At 37.4% G+C, this 16,877-nt stretch overlaps 1 protein-coding gene across 1 annotated transcript; it reads left to right on the top strand.

Moving 5' to 3' along the window:
- The first annotated feature begins 14,622 nt into the window (after nt 1-14,622).
- Nucleotides 14,623-15,603, top strand: LOC131035141 (methylsterol monooxygenase 1-3-like). Its single transcript, XM_059221975.1, has 3 exons — nt 14,623-14,864; nt 14,992-15,055; nt 15,274-15,603. Exons 1-3 carry the CDS (start codon nt 14,659-14,661, stop codon nt 15,601-15,603), a joined length of 600 nt encoding a protein of 199 aa, XP_059077958.1. The 5' UTR covers nt 14,623-14,658.
- Nucleotides 15,604-16,877: the final 1,274 nt, after the last annotated feature.

Below are 16,877 nucleotides of genomic sequence, written 5' to 3'. Positions count from 1 at the left end.
TAGATTACATGCAAGAAAATGTTATTAATTTTTTGAAGGAAAAAGGGTGGTATTAAAATATTGTGAAAGGAGGAGCGAGATGGTGGCACTGGACAGTAGCAGGAGCGGCACTGGTGAATAGAACAGGGTTACCAATCTGAGGTATTCTAGCTCATAGTCCACGAAGGTTGGTTCTTGGAGCGATGAAGCGGACATTGCTTTTCCCATTAAGATTGGTAGAATGCAAGTGGTCCAGGAACCAGATAAAGCGCGGGTAACAGATAGGTTTTAGGGCTCCAAATATTCCAGTCCGCGGTTAAACCATGGAAATCCCTACTCAAGTGGTAATTTGTGCCCTATTGACCTGCACAAGTGGAAGGCGAATGGTTTCAGTTGGAACAACAAAGGTTGGTTCTGCAAGGCTAACCATCCCGTATCTGAGGGCCCCAGAAACTAGTATCCATCGCCTAAACCTAACACTTTTGATGCGTCACTCGAGAGAGACATCCCTTATACCGACTCTTTTTTGGCTCCCCTGACTGATCATGGTAATTTCCAAAAACGGAATGGGCGCTTCAGGCAAGGAAACTCTAAGGCGAATCAAGCAAGGTTTTGGAGATCTAACTTCTATCCGATTAATCGGAACCCTCAACCGAATCTGGAAAGATGCCCAAATTTTTGGAGAGCAGACACTCGCTCTCAGCGACCCCGTTTTCATAAACCAGTAAGTAAATCCTCAAGACCCACTATCTTTTTGGATGAGAATAAAATTAATTTTTCTCGGTCAAATTTGCTTGAGTCTTGCCTTTTTGTCAAGTGGGGTGGTGGAAAGCGGGTTAAGGACAACTTTGAATCTTGGTGTAGAGCGCAATGGGGAAAAGATATTAATATTAATATTCTCTTGAACAATTTCTATATGATTGAATTTATGCGCAATAAGGAGCAATGACAAGCTAAAAACAGAGGTCCATATATCCTAGATGGCATTGAAGTTCACATCATCGATTAGCAGCCCAATTTCAATCCTCAGACATATGTCTTGTCAGATAGCAAGGTATGGATAAGACTGTATAATTGTCCCTCGGATTATTGGCACATTGATGTCATTAGGGACATATGCAAAAACCTTGGTACCTTTGTATCGACTGATGATATCTTGGAAGATAAACTATGGGGAAGATTTCTCAGAATTTGTATTAACACAATTCAAATCAACAAGATCCCTGACAAAGTTAGAATTATTGGGGCTGGAAAGATCTGGATTCAAAAGATTGATAGGGAAGATCAGCTGCATATTTGTCCTAAATTCTTCTCCTTGGATCATACTGGTATTAGTTGTGATGTCTCGGCTACGATACAGTGAAATTTTTCTTGTATGCAATCTCCTATTGAGGATAAACTGCAACCGGAACCTCTTATTACCGATGACTTCGGGGATGCCCTTTGCAACGATACTCTTGAGAAGGATAATGTTACGCTAACAGAGGCAACCCCTTTGATCATATTCCCCCCCTCCTCTAGTCAAAGCGAGAGCCAACAAGATCTTCTCACACTGCTGGAGAAGACCAAATCCCTACAGGCAAACATTGAATCCAAGATTGCAGACTCTCTTCCACCCTCCCCCTTTGTGCCTAGTAATCAATTGGCAATTGAAGACGGAAATCCACCCTCTCAGGATATGGAGATTGACATTATAGGGGTGTTGGGAGGGCAGACTCGCTCTCCGATAGGTATTGAACTAGAAGACGGTGAAATTGAAACCTCCTCCTCGGAGGGGGAGGAGGACTTTGAACCTGACTCGGAGCTTATAATGGAGGGTTCCTTAAAAGGTTTTGGAAAATCAGATTTGACTATTGATAAACCAAATTTTAAACCAAAAGGTGTGCGGGGCCGCAAGTCCAAAAAAGTCATGCTAGCAGTAGCTGGTGCTGCTTGTGGTCAAACCAAACTTAATTTAGGGAAGAGAAATGCCCTTCCCCAGGAGTCATGAGACTCATATCTTGGAACGTCAGGGGCATCAATGCCCCTGACAAATGGCGCTTGATTAAGCGCCAGATTGATGACACCAAAGGAGATATTTGGCTACTACAGAAAACTAAATGGAGCAAGGCTGAGATTGAGGCCAAAATGAGAGTTTGGAAACAGTGGAATGGGTTTTTTTGGCTATCGGATGGAGCTTCTGGTGGCTTGGGAATTATTTGGAACTGCATTAATGTTAAGATCTCACTTGTGGGAGAAGATAAGTATTGGAAACATTGCTTGGTCACTATTCTTGGACGAAATGAGAACTTCAATCTCTTCAATGTGTATGGACCTTCTTCTGCTGGTGATAAGCAGGCTCTCTAGGATCTCCTATCCATTAAGCTAAACAATATTACTGATGGTAGTTGTGTGGTAGCTAGGGATTTTAATGTGATCCTTTCTAGCACTGAGAAAAGTGGGGGTATTCAGAGGACTGGTATGTCCCAAAAATACTTCTTGGACTTTGTTGAGAAGAATCACCTTTTAGACATTGTTCCGAAAAATGGAATTTTCACATGGTCAAACTGGAGATTGGGCTTCACTAATATTGTTGAGCGGCTTGACTGGTTCCTTGTTTCTAGTGATTGGCTAGGCCAAAATCTAGCCTTAGAATCGTCGATTCTATCACTCACTAGATCAGATCACTACCCGATATGTCTGGAGGTCACCTTGGCTCAAGCGGAGGGAGGTACTCCATTTCGATTTGAGAAAATGTGGCTCAGAGTGGCTGAACTACATGATCTTATAGCGGCTTGGTGAAATGAGTTGGTATTTAGGAATCATTTGAGACTTCTCATTCTCAATAAAAAAACTCAAGCATATTAAGGTTAAGATCAAGGAATGAAATAATAACCACTTCAAGAATATTCATATGGAGAAATTAAGAATTAAGGCTGAACTAGCAGATTTAACCAACTCTGTTACGTCTTCAAGAATGATTGAGGAGCTATTCATCAAAGAAAATTCTCTCAAATCTGACCTAAATGAAATCCTTAGATGTGAGGAAATGCACTAGTGGCAAAAATCAAGGGAGTTATGGTTAAAGGAAGGAGATAAAAACACCAAATTCTTCCACCGGTCGGCCATTGCCAATCGAAATAGAAACAAAATATTGAAGATTATGAGATCGGATGGAGTCACTGTCAGGAATTACGAGGACATTGCACAGGAAGATGTAAGATTCTTTGACTCTCTATTGAATGGTGACCATCAGATCGATCATGAAGCAAGAGCAAGAATTCTGAACTCAAACCCATCCATCATTTCTGTTAATCAAAATACAGCTCTCTGTATGCCCATTTCTTTTGATGAAGTAAGGAAAACCACCCTCCAGTTGAAACCGGCTAAGACTCCTAGCCTAGATGGCTTCCCTGTCGTGTTCTTCCATCATTACTAGGATATCATTGTTCGAGATTTACACCTTGATGTAGAAGAATTAAGAAAGAAGATGACTATGTTAGGGGCCATCAATCACACCTTTTTTACTCTAATTCTGAAGAAGCAGAATCCATAACAGATGAGTGACTTCAGGCCTATCGCTTTATGCAATACTGTATATAAGATTGTAACAAAGATCATAGCTAACAGATTGAATCCCCTCCTTAATCACATCATATCAGAGGAACAAAGCGGGTTTGCCCCTGGAAGATCCATTGTAGAAGGTATCATTGTTGCTCATGAAACACTCCACATAGCCAGGAAAACCAAGGACTCCTGTATGATTTTAAAACTGGACATCCTGAAAACTTATGACATGGTGGAAAGGGATTTCTTATTTGATGTTCTCAATAAATTTGGCTTCTGCAAGGAATGGCTCACTTGGGTCACAAGTTGTCTCTCTTCCCCCAAATTCTATGTTCTGGTCAATGGTTCATCCCACGGTTTCTTCTCTTCGACAAGAGGTATTAGACAAGGTGATCCATTATCACCCTTTCTGTTTATCATAATGGTTGAAGCTTTAGGTCGATCCATAAGAGCTCTCCAGCAAGATGGTCATTGGGTTGGAGTTAATGTGGCAACAGGGGTTGAAAAAATGACTCATCTTCAGTTTGCTGACAACACCATTCTATTTGGATCAGCCTGTAGGCGGGAAGCTAGATCAATCAAAACTTGCCTTGATGATTAATGTTTGGCTTCTGGATAGAAAATCAACTAGCACAAATTTGAAGTGTTTTTTGTCAACACTCCGCTCAACTTGCAAATGGTATTATCAAGGATTCTCAATCTCAGAGTTGCTAATTTCCCAGGGAAATTTCTTGGTACCCCACTCTTCATTGGTAGTAACAAAACTCACTACAAGAAGCACCTCATTGATAAGTGCAAATCCAAGCTTGCAACTTGGAAAGGCAAGTGGTTATCTTCTGTTGGGAAACTCACTATGATAAAGTCAGTCCTTTCAGCGCTACCGGTTTTTTCCATGGCTTGCCTTCAATTACCGGTGGTAGTTGAAGATGAATTGATTTCTCTAATGAGAAATTTCCTTTGGAATGGGTCGGATGATAAAGGTAAATTTCCCCTGATAGCTTGGAAAAAGATCTGTCAACCAAAAATGGCAGGTGGTGTCGGTATTCACCAAATATCAATTATGAATTTAGCAATGGGTGCTAAACTGGTTTGGGAAATCTGTAGCGACGGGAAGCAAAAATGGGCAAGGCTCCTGAAACACAAATATTTGGACTCCCTAGAACTTAAGAGGATTCTGACTATCAACAACCCTCCCAGGGGTTCGGCTATCTGGAATTTCATTTTGGACAGCAGGGAAATCATAAGCGATCAGGTTACCTGGGAGGTCAGGAATGGCAGCAATGCCTCCTTTTGGTTTGATTCTTGGTCAGGTGAAGCTTCCCTATGTCACAACCCCTCTCTACATCCTATTATGGAGGAAACAAGTTGCCGCTGGGGGCATAATATTTGTGATTATGGTTATCCGATCCTAGAAAATGGTATTTCTAAATGGAAATGGAACTCCTTGGACAAGCTGGACTTGGATCAGTTGCAGAAGGACTTATTTGCTGACATTCTCAACAAAAGGATTATTTTCCCTTCCCCTGATAAGGATATTATTAGGTGGTGTAGCTCCTTTGATGGAAAATACAAAGTATGCTTTGGCTACAAGTTGAAAGAAGCGTCTATAGACAAAAAAGACATGCCTCTTAATCTATTTTGGCATCAACACCTCCTTCCCAAAGCGAGTTCCATTGCCTAGTTGGCCTGCCAAAGGAAAATCTTAACTCAAGAAAGGCTCCATTCAATGGGTATCAATGGACCCAGTAGATGTCCTTTATGTCTAGATTAGGAAGAGAATGTAGATCATCTTCTTCTCCATTGCAAATTCTCCAATCATTGTTGGTGGTATTTCATGGGAAAACTTAGATTATTTAGCCCCTTCCCAGTAGGGCTAGATAAATCATTTTGCAATAGCCTAAACCGGTAGGAAAGGCAGTTTTTTTCTGATTTTCTCTTCATCCTCCCATCACTTCTGATTTGGGAAATTTGGAAAGAAAGGAACCACAGAATCTTCTAGGGTAAAGATATGGGCCCTCAGTCTCTTTGTGCAAAAATTGAGAACCACCTAACTGAGCTCCTGAATGTGGCGGCCCAATCCAAAACACTTAAGAAAAATGTGTTCACCGATTGAGATTGTAAGATTAAGATGGCCTACTCATCCCTCCGATTTTTGGTTTGGGCTCTCTGGTGGATCAGACCAATCCAAGAGCAGGGGTGATTTGGGGTACACCAATGGTTGGGTGGAGCAAGGTAAACTTTGATGGTGCTTCTGCAGGCAATCTGGGCGAAAGTGGTATTGGTTGCATTCTAAGGGACTCTGATGGTCTCTGTATAAAAGAAATCTCTGAAAAGATTGGAGTGGCTACTAATAATGAAACGAAATTCAAAGCGGCATTAAGAGGTCTTCAGCTAGGGAAGGAGCTTGGGGTGCAAAAAATTCATTTGGAGGGTGACTCATTAAATGCCATTAACGTGATCCGCTGCAATATCACCCCTTGTTGGTGCCTTAACTAGTGGCTTCAACCGATCTTGGTGCTGCTAGCTACCTTTGATGAATTTTGGGTTAGCCATATCTACAGAGAAGGCAATGGTGAAGCCAATAGACTTTCTAAATTGGCTATAACCGTTAGTGACCCCCCCTGAAGATCCACCGATGATGTTTTATGTTGGGTCGATTGACATGCTCTCCTCACTCAGGTTGGGTCCTTTGAAATATGGCGCATGCCGGTGGGTCTTCTGATAGGTGCGCGCTCTCCGTTTCTATCTACCCCCTCCAATTATGGAGCAAACCGGTGCTCTGCTCCTCGATAGCCGCGATTCCCCCTCTCCACCTTTTGGTCTTATTTTCGGTGGAAAGATCGATCGACTGCCTTGTTAACCAGTTAAAGTCTCCTCTTATCATCGTGATGTGACGCATTGCCGACACTATTGATTAGTGCCAACTTTTGGCTCGTGGCTATTAAATACAAGTGTACTTGAGTATCCAGTTACAACTATATCCTTTCAAGATTTGTTTATGATCACTTGATGCTTAAAGTCAGTCGACATCAAGTTGAGGATTTTTGGAGCAGATGGTTAGTTAGGTACCGGTAGCTCACGCATGTGGGCATTTATTGGAGACACAGGTGCAGGGTGTCGTATTCTCTAGTTTGATTCCTTGCTATTTAATAAATGAATACCCCTTCTTTCCACCATATTTTGCTTTCCTCTCTTGGCAACTCGGTATGGAGACCCCAATCCTCCTCGAAGCTACTTGTCGACAGATGGCTTTCCTGGGCGAAATTACGGACAGGCGTCTTCAAGAGGTCATTTTCTCTTGACATCGTCTCATTCTCCATAGCTTAAAGAGGATCCTAAGAAAGGAATTTATTATGGCTTACCACAAGTACAGAGCCGATGTTGATATTCCAACCTTTTTTCTTGCAATATTAATCTACATGGGGACTAGTAAGCAGCAAGCAAAACTGCTAACGCAGATGATGTTCAAGCACCGCCTATTGAGGGAAATAGATGTTGTATTGGACAATATTGATGCCAATCTCATAATCCTGCTTCCCCAAAACTACTATATGTCACTTAGCAACGGAGCGGAGGTGAAGAAGCTTGTGATTGCTAATTCTTTGGATTTTGAATCCTTCCAAGCAACTTGGCCTGTCATCTCTAGGAACATTGAGTTCCTTCTGAAAGCAGCTGGTATACAAAGCGGTTTCACGTCGAATTGGAGGGAAATTTCTCTCTGTGGTGAAGATCTAGCGGTGACTGATGACCATGGGATCCTTGAGAATGGTGACTAGTGGATGGAAACGACTGGGGGTTTGGGCTGGGTGAATAATGGTATCCAAACGACTACCGACTCCCTAAGGAGAAGGCATAATCGACAGCTCATTTGAATTGTGGCCATGAATGTCCCATTGTCTTAGATGCAACCAATGCACTCGTGGATGATGCTTTTGATGGCTCTCTGTGACTCCGGTTGACTCTAAGCCCTCTGGTCTCTTTGCCTTTTGAGATTGTCTGTTTTTGTCTTATGATCTCTGCATCCTTAAGAGGTCGGTATATTGTTGTCCTCATCCAGTCCTGTGTTGATTTCTCTTTTCCATGGATTAGAGCTATGGTAGGGGGTTTTCTTCCTGATTCTTTCCCCCTACCACTCTTATTGAATCAGGCCTTGTATTCTACTTCTTGTTTAATACAAGGGTGTTGCCCCTCTGCAGTTATTTACTTATTAAAAAAAGAATCATTAAATATAGTTATAAATATAAAGTTTTCTACAATGACAATAAATAATATTATAAAATGAAAAATATCTTACAAAATATAGTTAAATTAAAATTAAAAATCAGAACCAAATTTAGTTAAAAAGAATTATAATTTTATTTTCTAGAAATACAACTTTTAAAAATATTTATCTTTTTAAACTAAATTCTATAAATTTTATATTAAAAAAATAATAATCTAAATTATTTTTTATTAAAAGATAAAATAGTTAAACCATTCTAAAATTAATATTATAAAACATATATATTAATAGTAAAACCATTTTAATATTATAAAACATCTATATCATTCATATATTACATTTAAATAGTAAAACATCACATCCTTGTGTTGTCTGTCAATTTAGTGAATATACGTTGAATGAATCATTCATACGATAGGACCCATAGAGAAAGGTGTGAAAATGTGCGGTTACTTGTGCTTAAATTCATAATGTCCACTTCTTTTATATTGAGTCACGCGTTCATTTTACCAACCCAGAAAATTTTCAAGCATGAGAAATGTGGTATCAGGTGGAAAATCTTAATTAAATTGATAAGAAAATTTGAAATCTTTGATGTTAATTTAGTGTACTTTTTAAATTTGTGAGTGGTTCTTTTGAAGCGGATGTTGTGACATGGTCGAAGCCAGAGAGGGGTTGGGTGAAAATTAATTTTGATGGGGCCTCAAAAGGGAATCCAGGCACTTCAGGTGCGGGGTGTGTGACCTGTGATGATGAGGGGAAGATCCTTTTCACAGGAGCAAGAAGATTATAAGATGGAACCAATAATGAGGCAGAGGCTCAAGCGACCTTATTAGCGGTTGACTTGGTAGTGAGCATGAAGGCATCGAAGGTCCATTTGGAAGGGGATTCCCAGGTTGTGATCAATGCCTTGATCAAAGGTGATACCTCGTGTTGGAAGCTAAATAAATTTATACATATAATTTGTGAAAAGTTAAAATCCTTCCAATATTTTTGTATTTCCCACGTGAAAAAAGGCGGGAATGTCATTGTTGACGGGCTTTCAAATGTGGCATGTGAGCTTTCTAAAGGGGAGGTGAGGTGGCGATATTATCATGATTGCATCGTGCGATGGAGTTAAGACACCCTACCAAGATTGTACTCCTGCAAATTCGAAATGTGTGTCTTTCGACTGGCTTTTTATCCAAATTTGTAGTCTGGTTCGAGTTAATGAGCATTTAATGCGGAATGCTCTCTGAAATGGCAGCGATTATGGAGCGTGCCTACTTAATTTCTTTTTTTGGTATCATTGCGAATTCAATAAGGCTTGTCTATGAGTTGGTGGTGAAGGCTACAGGTTTTTTGCAGAGTTCGACGATTTTTTTGCAATCTGTTTCATGTGGACACCCAGAATGGAAGCCAATTTTACTCTAAAGTCTTCAAAGTTGATGTCGGCCTTTCAGGGTCCCGTCCCGATGAGGAAGCTGGAGAAAATGTTTCTGGCAAATGACCCGCTGTTCTTGAAAGTGGTTTAGTTGGTGTTGGGCGAGGAGGTGGCAGTTATAGGCCATAGGTATCGATGTAGAGCTGATATTTATTCCCTAATTATGGCTTGGGGACTAGAGTTGGGATATGAGTGTGAGGAAGTCAGGAAGGTATTGAGGATGATCATTCTGCATGCCTACTTATTAAATTTGGAGTCATTGTTGGAGTGGGTCATTCCGAGTTGGGGATTCAATCTTTCTGAAGGAATTCCAGAGAATAATGTTGAGTTGCGAGCGAGGCACTCCTGAATTTCATTCCTTCGTTGTTGAGAGGAGGTCAAAGCTCGATTCAGGGACGTTACGAGGTGAGGTTTGGAAGGCCTAGTGGTTTATGTCTAGACTATGGAGATTGAAGAAATTATCCGACAGGCGGGTGTGGAGGCGAGGCTGGTAGATGAGGCGAGAAGCAGGAGGTCGATCACTAGACGACTCTCGACGGAGCTGGCAAGACAGGTTGAACAAGGTGGTGCGGTTGGTGGCTCTGGTGGGGTGGCGGATGCTTCGAGCTCTTGAATTGTTGCATAAGGTTAAATAATTGTTGATCAATGGTACCTCTTGGTACATTTTTTGTTTCACCGAAGTTTATGTTTAATGTTTTTTTTTAATAAACTATTTATGCCATTGAGGCATGATGTATTGAAACCTTTTTTGACAGTGGGGTGGGGTAGGGTTTTTTTTATGTCTCTGCTTAAGTTCAAATTGGTTTTGGCTAGGTGGTTTTTTTTCCAGATGGTGGTTTGGTTGTATGGTGGTTTACTATGTACTTCAATTTCCTTCTTAATAAAAACAAAAATATTCTACTAATAAAAAAAAGATACTAGCATACATGAAGAATATTTGAATGTATGAAATGATTTAGCAATAATAAATGAAGTAAAGATTGACAATTAGTTATTGAACTGATATTTGTGGTTGGTTTGGTAATACATTGTGACCATAATACTCAATTGATATGACATTATTTGAAATAACAAATAATGGTATAGCAGGTACTAGAGATCGATCATTATTCTTGTCCCTTTATCATTTTGTACCTGCAAAGTTATTCTTGCCTTCGGTGTTTTGAATTTTTTTACATTACATTAATCTAATATGAGATTCTCACTAAATAGGCTCAAATAACTGAAGTATGATATTGGTTTTATGGTGCAATGTTTTTTAATTAGTTTAAATTAATATGAGGACTGAAGTTATAAATTCCATTTTAGGGGTGGAGAAAGCCTTTTAGGATAGAATCTAAGGGTCAAGTGTTGTGTATCTAAGGGTGAGCTTAATCTAAATATATTAGAGAATATTATTTGATTTTGTAAGCAATTACAAAATTTGAACATATGTAAGTAGTAATGGAGATGAATAAAGAAATGTATATGTACTTTTCCATTTGTTTTTTTGATTATTGGTGAATTGAACTGGCATTGATAATAAGATTGCTCTGATTTAATGTGAAGTGCCCTTTTACTAAGAAGTCGCGCAACATAAAAATCACTGCTGATTTGTCTTCTATTTACTCTTCGTATGAAATATTTTGCAGAGTGGGTAGCAATAACTTGATTATTGATTTATCTGTAGAACAATGTATTGTTTGCTTTTTTTCAGCCTCTAGAATGGTTTTTTAGATACAAAGAGTAGACATAGTTGACTTCTTTGTCACAACCAAGACAGTGGGTAGTTTTCTCATCAAGGCTACCATAGTTGTCAAATTTGTAGTTGCAATTTGGATAGTATACATGAAATGGATTGGAGAGTGGATTGGCCACTTTCAAAGTTCCATCAACCTGTAGCATGTGTTAAAATATTATTGATATTGTAATGAATTATTTATTTGATTGTAAATTTAGAAATATAATAAATTAAATATAATTACCTCGAATGTTAATTGCAATAATCGGTTGAGTTTTTCCAATGTTCTCTTGTTTGTCAACTTGCAAATGAATGTGGATTGAGATGAGTGGAGGATGCCATCTTCTGTGCATTTAGCAATATTTTTTAATAGAATTGTTGGAAATTGGTTTTTGCGTAGTTGGTCTTGCATTGTTGTAAAATGGTGTGCAAATTTAGAATGCAAATGTAACTGTTTCTCATTGGCAAGGGAAAGAAATCTTATTGTTAAGTTATAGAACATGGGAAAAAAGAAAGCAAATTTGAATTGAAGTAAAATTAGAGAGATGGTAAAAAAGATATTCCCACCTCTGCCTTGTCCATGTCGAAATCACCATCTCTGACATCAATTGAATATTGGAAAGTCATTTTTTTTGTAGCCAATACCAATGCACCAATTGTTCCAGTTGTATAGGAATTTGTGCTTGAAAGTAGTTGTTTTATTGTAGTGCTTGGTATGAATTTGTTTCTTTCCAAACAAGGGGTATGTTTTCAACAATGCTTGTTTCTTTTAATATGATAATACAGTCACAGTCTCCACAATCGTAATCAATTTTTGGGGCAATGTCAAAATCTGATATGGAAATTGTCGTTCCTTGTACTATTTTTTCTTCAAATTTTTGGACAAGTTGACCAATTACATTTAACGTAACTGTCATTTCACCTTTGACATCTGTTAGTTCAGCGCGTAACACTTCTCATGTTTTTGTTTCTAGCTTTTCGATCATTGAGATCTCTTATATGGATATGGCACGTGGATTTGTACTCTTTGATTTGTAATGAACATGTTGAAGTTATTTGAAAATTTGATCATTGGATCAGTCTGGTCCGAGTAGTTGTAGAATATGTTAATTACCTTTTCGATGTCTCTTCTTGTGTAGGTTGTGATTGATTTCCCAGTCTTGTATTGCTTTCCATTATGTTGTTGTGAGACAATTACACATTTTCATTATGTATTCTCGAATTGTACATTTCTTTTTTTTATTACATCAAATAATGTGTGTTTATTAACATTGTAGCTTAGAATATGCAAAGTAATTGTCTATTTTGGTGTAAATGTAAAATTCAACCATTTGGCATACTCTTCATAATTGGTATTGTTTTTGTTCATGCGACCTCTTTTGCAATAGTTGTAGGGTGAACTCACAATACTAGTTCCCACTTTTTGACCAACTTTGACACTAAGATGAACATTTTGAAAAAAATCTTCACTTTCCAAGACCTATAACTTTTAAACCGTTAAGAATTTGAAGATGATGTAAACCAGAGATTTGTAACATCTTGTCTTTAGTTTCTAAATTTATTTTTTTTCAAATTGTTTTGAATAATTTTATTTTTATTTTTCCATCTCCCTCAAAAAGTAGTTTTTTATAGCAAACATCATTTTTTAAGAGTGATGTGCATCTTGAAATGCATAACTTTTTTTATATAAATCATAAAAACTTAATTCTTTTGAATTTCGGTTTGTAACATCAATATCTAGGGCATGCAATTGGTTTGATAGTGATATGTTGAATATTTTTCATTTTATTAAGTTTTGAAGTCTGACTAATTATAATATAGATATAGGTGTATGTTTGAACACATAACTTGTTATATATATATATATTCAATTTTTTTTTTTTTATAGAAAAAAGACATCAATACCTAGGGAATAGATTATTTTCAGAATTTTTTTAACTTGCTTTATTGAAAAATTAGCATATAATCAAATTCTCTAAAATTGTGACTTCTTAACTGATGTTTCCTCAATATTTTTCAGCCTTAGAATTTCGGTTCTTCTTTTGAACACGTGGAGTGGTCTTATCTTCTGTCCAAATTCTTAACGTTTTGAACCGATTTGAGGTTTTTTTCAGTGTATTTTGCTTCCATGGGGCGAGTTAGATAACTTTTATATCGAATCAAGAAAGAAAAGTTATTTATAATTTTATACAAAAAATGTACAAACCTAACAATGCTTTTTGATTCCTTGCTAAGCCCATTCCCCGATGACATTTTTGAGATGTAGGAAAACATTTAAATATCCAAAAAATCATATCTGAAAACCGATCGATCAATTTGCAAGTAGCTAAATTAGTGAATTTGCCAAAATAATATTGGAAAAGTTATCAGCTTTGCCAAAGTTTACACATATTATTATCAAATTCTACGTTTTCTCTCAATTATTCATCGTAATAATTATGAATGTGAATCCAAACATAGAGAGACTCGAGTCTAAACAAAATAGCAAGCAACTACAAAACAATTTGGTAAAAGACAGTACTATGAAACCCGCAATGGTCAAACAAAAGATCATGAAACATAAATTTCAAAATACCAGGATTTAGAATTGCTTACCTTTGCACTGCCAATGAAGAAAACCTCAAGAAAATGAAGGAAACATCACCACTGCCCTCAAATGTCACAAGACAATAAAAAGCACAATAAGAATAAACTGTGAGAATGAAATAAATAATTGCACGAATAGGATAAGAATAATCGAAGGGATTTTTTAAGCAGTGACACCAACAATTAGAAGAAAAAAAATCTTATGATTTGTTCTTTATCACAAATCAAAGTGTTTACACAAAAAGTCCAAAAACAATAAATTCAAAAAGATCTTGATGTCTATTCATATCTTTATTGAGTAATATGGTTGACATGTGTTGTTTTCCTAATAAAGGAAAGAATCTGAAAATTTGATTTGACATTTTCAGCTCACTTGAATAATTGTCACATGATGTTTGACTATTTCTTATATATTCTTCTTTTATATCTTTTCCAATGCAACCATTGCATTGGAAATAGAGCTGTCCTACTCCATATTTAATGTAGTGTTGAAAAGGCCAAATTATTAATGGGCTCTAAAAAGGCAAAAGCCTACCACCACAATAGAACACTATGCACCACTACTATGCACAACATTAAGCATAATTGTTCACATTCAAAAATTAATCAATAGTGTTAGATATTTGCCAAAAATAATTGTTCTCATAACATCATCCTAATATCTAATAGAAATATTGATACGAGACACGTTCCCGGCCTCATCCCTTATCCCTTATGATGTCAAAACCTTGCACTCAACAAGACTTGATCCCTAGTAGACTCATTTGAAACCATTCAACTTCACCAATAGACCAAGAACCCATTGACAAACTAATAACATTTTGTATGAAATGACAGGAAAAAAAAAAAATCAAAAACATCTTAAATTGTTCATATAAAATTCAGCTCTCGTTAAACCCCCAAAAAACTGAATCATCTTAAATTGTACAGCCCTCGCTATGTAATTTCTACCACAGTTACATGGACTGATACCGAAACAGGTGGTTGGTTTTGATTATGTTATCTTCTTCTGGCTTTAATTACAAAGTCCAATCAGAGAACCTTTATTTCTTTTATTGTGTCTTTTACTCTTTAATGAACTCTCTGTGCTCCTTCAGCGTCCCCTGTTATTCACATACCCAAAGGAAGGATACAGTTGCCCATTAATCCAAACGGTGGAATTCTACAGAGATATAAGACACAATGCTGCCCTACGAAACTATAGAGCTAGCAGAGGGTGCTCTAGGCAGGAAACTCTCTTGTTGGGAAAATCTCTGGTTCAGATTCTCTGCCAAAATGCTGGACATTTGGCTCTACTTTCATACCATATGGATTGTTTTAATAGTTTTCTCCATGGTGCCTCTGCCATTGTTCATTCTGGAACTCGTCAAGGCCAGAGGCTTACAGAAGTATAAAATTCAGCCCAAAATCTACACACCCAAATTGGTGGTGCTGCATTGTTAACAACAAGAGTGTTATGTATGTTTTTTTCATATTTGTTGGGCCTCTGCAGCTGATATCTTATCCTTTTATCAGGGTATGCAGAATCTCATCTTTGTTTTCTGACATCTTTTTTATTTGGGTTGAGTCTGGTGAGATGGTCAGACATCTCATTTTCTGTGGATAAACCAAGTGGTATCTGTGAATGTGTTATGATATTTTATTTATGTTTGTAGTGAGGGCAGGAAAATATGATTTCTATATTCTTAAATCAGAAGAACTTCAAGCACCAAAGAAGCCACATTTAAGTTAATTATGATGAATTTGAGAGTATTGTATTATATTAACAATGATATGATGAATTTGGTGTTCTTGCAGTTTATTGGTATCAGGACAAGCTTGCCCCTGCCTTCTCTGTGGGAAGTCATTGCACAACTGACAGTGTACTTTCTGGTGGAAGACTCGGGGCATTACTGGATCCACAGGTGGTTGCACTGCAAATGGGGTTATGATAAGATCCATCGAATTCACCATGGATTTACTGCTCCAATAGGGTTTGCTGCTCCTTATGCACATTGGGCAGAGGTGTTATTACTGGGGATCCCAACCTTTGTTGGACCTGCAATTGCTCCAGGACACCTGATTACATACTGGCTCTGGATTGCACTGCGCCAAATGGAAGCTATAGATACCCACAGCGGGTACTAATTCTCTTCTTTTTTACTGTAAATAAATACATGATAGAATAATGTAAGGTATTCCAGTTTTTATGTTTCCTTTCTTCTAGATAGTCTGTAGCAAATGGGTGCTTGCATTATCAAGTTGGTCTCCTTTCTTCTAGATAATCTCTAGCAAATGGGTGCTTGCATTATCATGTTGGACCCCTGAATATTTAGCTTTTTAAAAGTCGGCAGCAATCTACTGGTCCTAATGTTAAGAAATTTGAATTCTCATTAATTGACCAATTTGTGTGAAAAGAAGAATATGTATCAAACACGACCCTCAGGACTAATTCGATGGAGATGCTAAGGACTATGAGAATGGCTATACACCCTTCTCTAATCCTGCAACTCCTGCAAACTGCTGTATATCAAATGCCCATGTTTGGTGAAGTCACGGACATATTACAATTGTCAGAAAAAGATGGCTAAAAGCCTGGCTGTAATGTCCCCTACTAGGAGGCTGCCATTTTCCAAATGAATATTACTGTGCAATATTATGTTTGCATTTTTATAATTCTAAATAATATTATACGAATTGGCATTCATATCACATTAGCATTCATTACATTAAGGTCTATTTTAGTTTCTTCTCTAATCTTAATGAGAGATGGGGGATTTACTGTCATAAGGCGCTGACACTACCTACAAGGAGGCTCCCTCAAGGCCCAGGACTACGTCCCTACCTGTTTTGGACTCTCCATCATTTGTGATTGGGTTTACTCGCCTTTTCCTACACACATCAACCTATCCTTTCATAGGCATTAGCAAATGAGTTAAAGTCTACGACATTAATACAATAGTCTTTCATATTCTATGAATTTTATATGAAATTAAGTATGACTGTAATTAAAGTATATGAAATTAGTCTTTCATGTTCTATGAATGTATATGAAATTAAGTATGTCTGTCATACATATTGTAGTCTATATTAATATTACTATTAAATTCTGCACAAGAACATTATCAGGCTTCATATATTAGGCATGCAGATTAAACACATCCCCATGCACACCACCAAGAAAAAGGATGTTACCCCTGTAGCTTAATAACAGTTCTCATCGGATTGATCAATGGTGATGTGTATATCTGTTTTGTTCTCATCTTATTTATACCACACACCCTTCTAATTCCTTTTCTAATATATATATATATATTTCTTTTTATTTGTTTTATTTGTTCTATTTCTTTTATTCTATTTTTATTCTATTCTCTTTATTTGCTATTTGTGTGTGTTTGTTCTTTTTATTTGTTCTAATTCTT

The sequence above is a fragment of the Cryptomeria japonica genome, chromosome 6, assembly GCF_030272615.1.
Source record: "Cryptomeria japonica chromosome 6, Sugi_1.0, whole genome shotgun sequence".
NCBI lineage: Eukaryota > Viridiplantae > Streptophyta > Pinopsida > Cupressales > Cupressaceae > Cryptomeria > Cryptomeria japonica.
Note: the sequence above shows the minus strand (reverse complement) of the source record. Positions and strands in the feature narration are given on the sequence as shown.

What these genes read in the sequence shown, in the direction of transcription:
- LOC131035141 (XM_059221975.1), top strand. Translation starts at nt 14,659, where the DNA reads ATGCTGCCCTACGAAACTATAGAGCTAGCAGAGGGTGCTCTAGGCAGG. An exon ending in AAGGCCAGAGGCTTACAGAA is followed by an intron (nt 14,865 to 14,991) that starts GTATAAAATTCA and finishes TCCTTTTATCAG; the next exon opens with GGTATGCAGAATCTCATCTT. An exon ending in GGGTTGAGTCTGGTGAGATG is followed by an intron (nt 15,056 to 15,273) that starts GTCAGACATCTC and finishes GTGTTCTTGCAG; the next exon opens with TTTATTGGTATCAGGACAAG.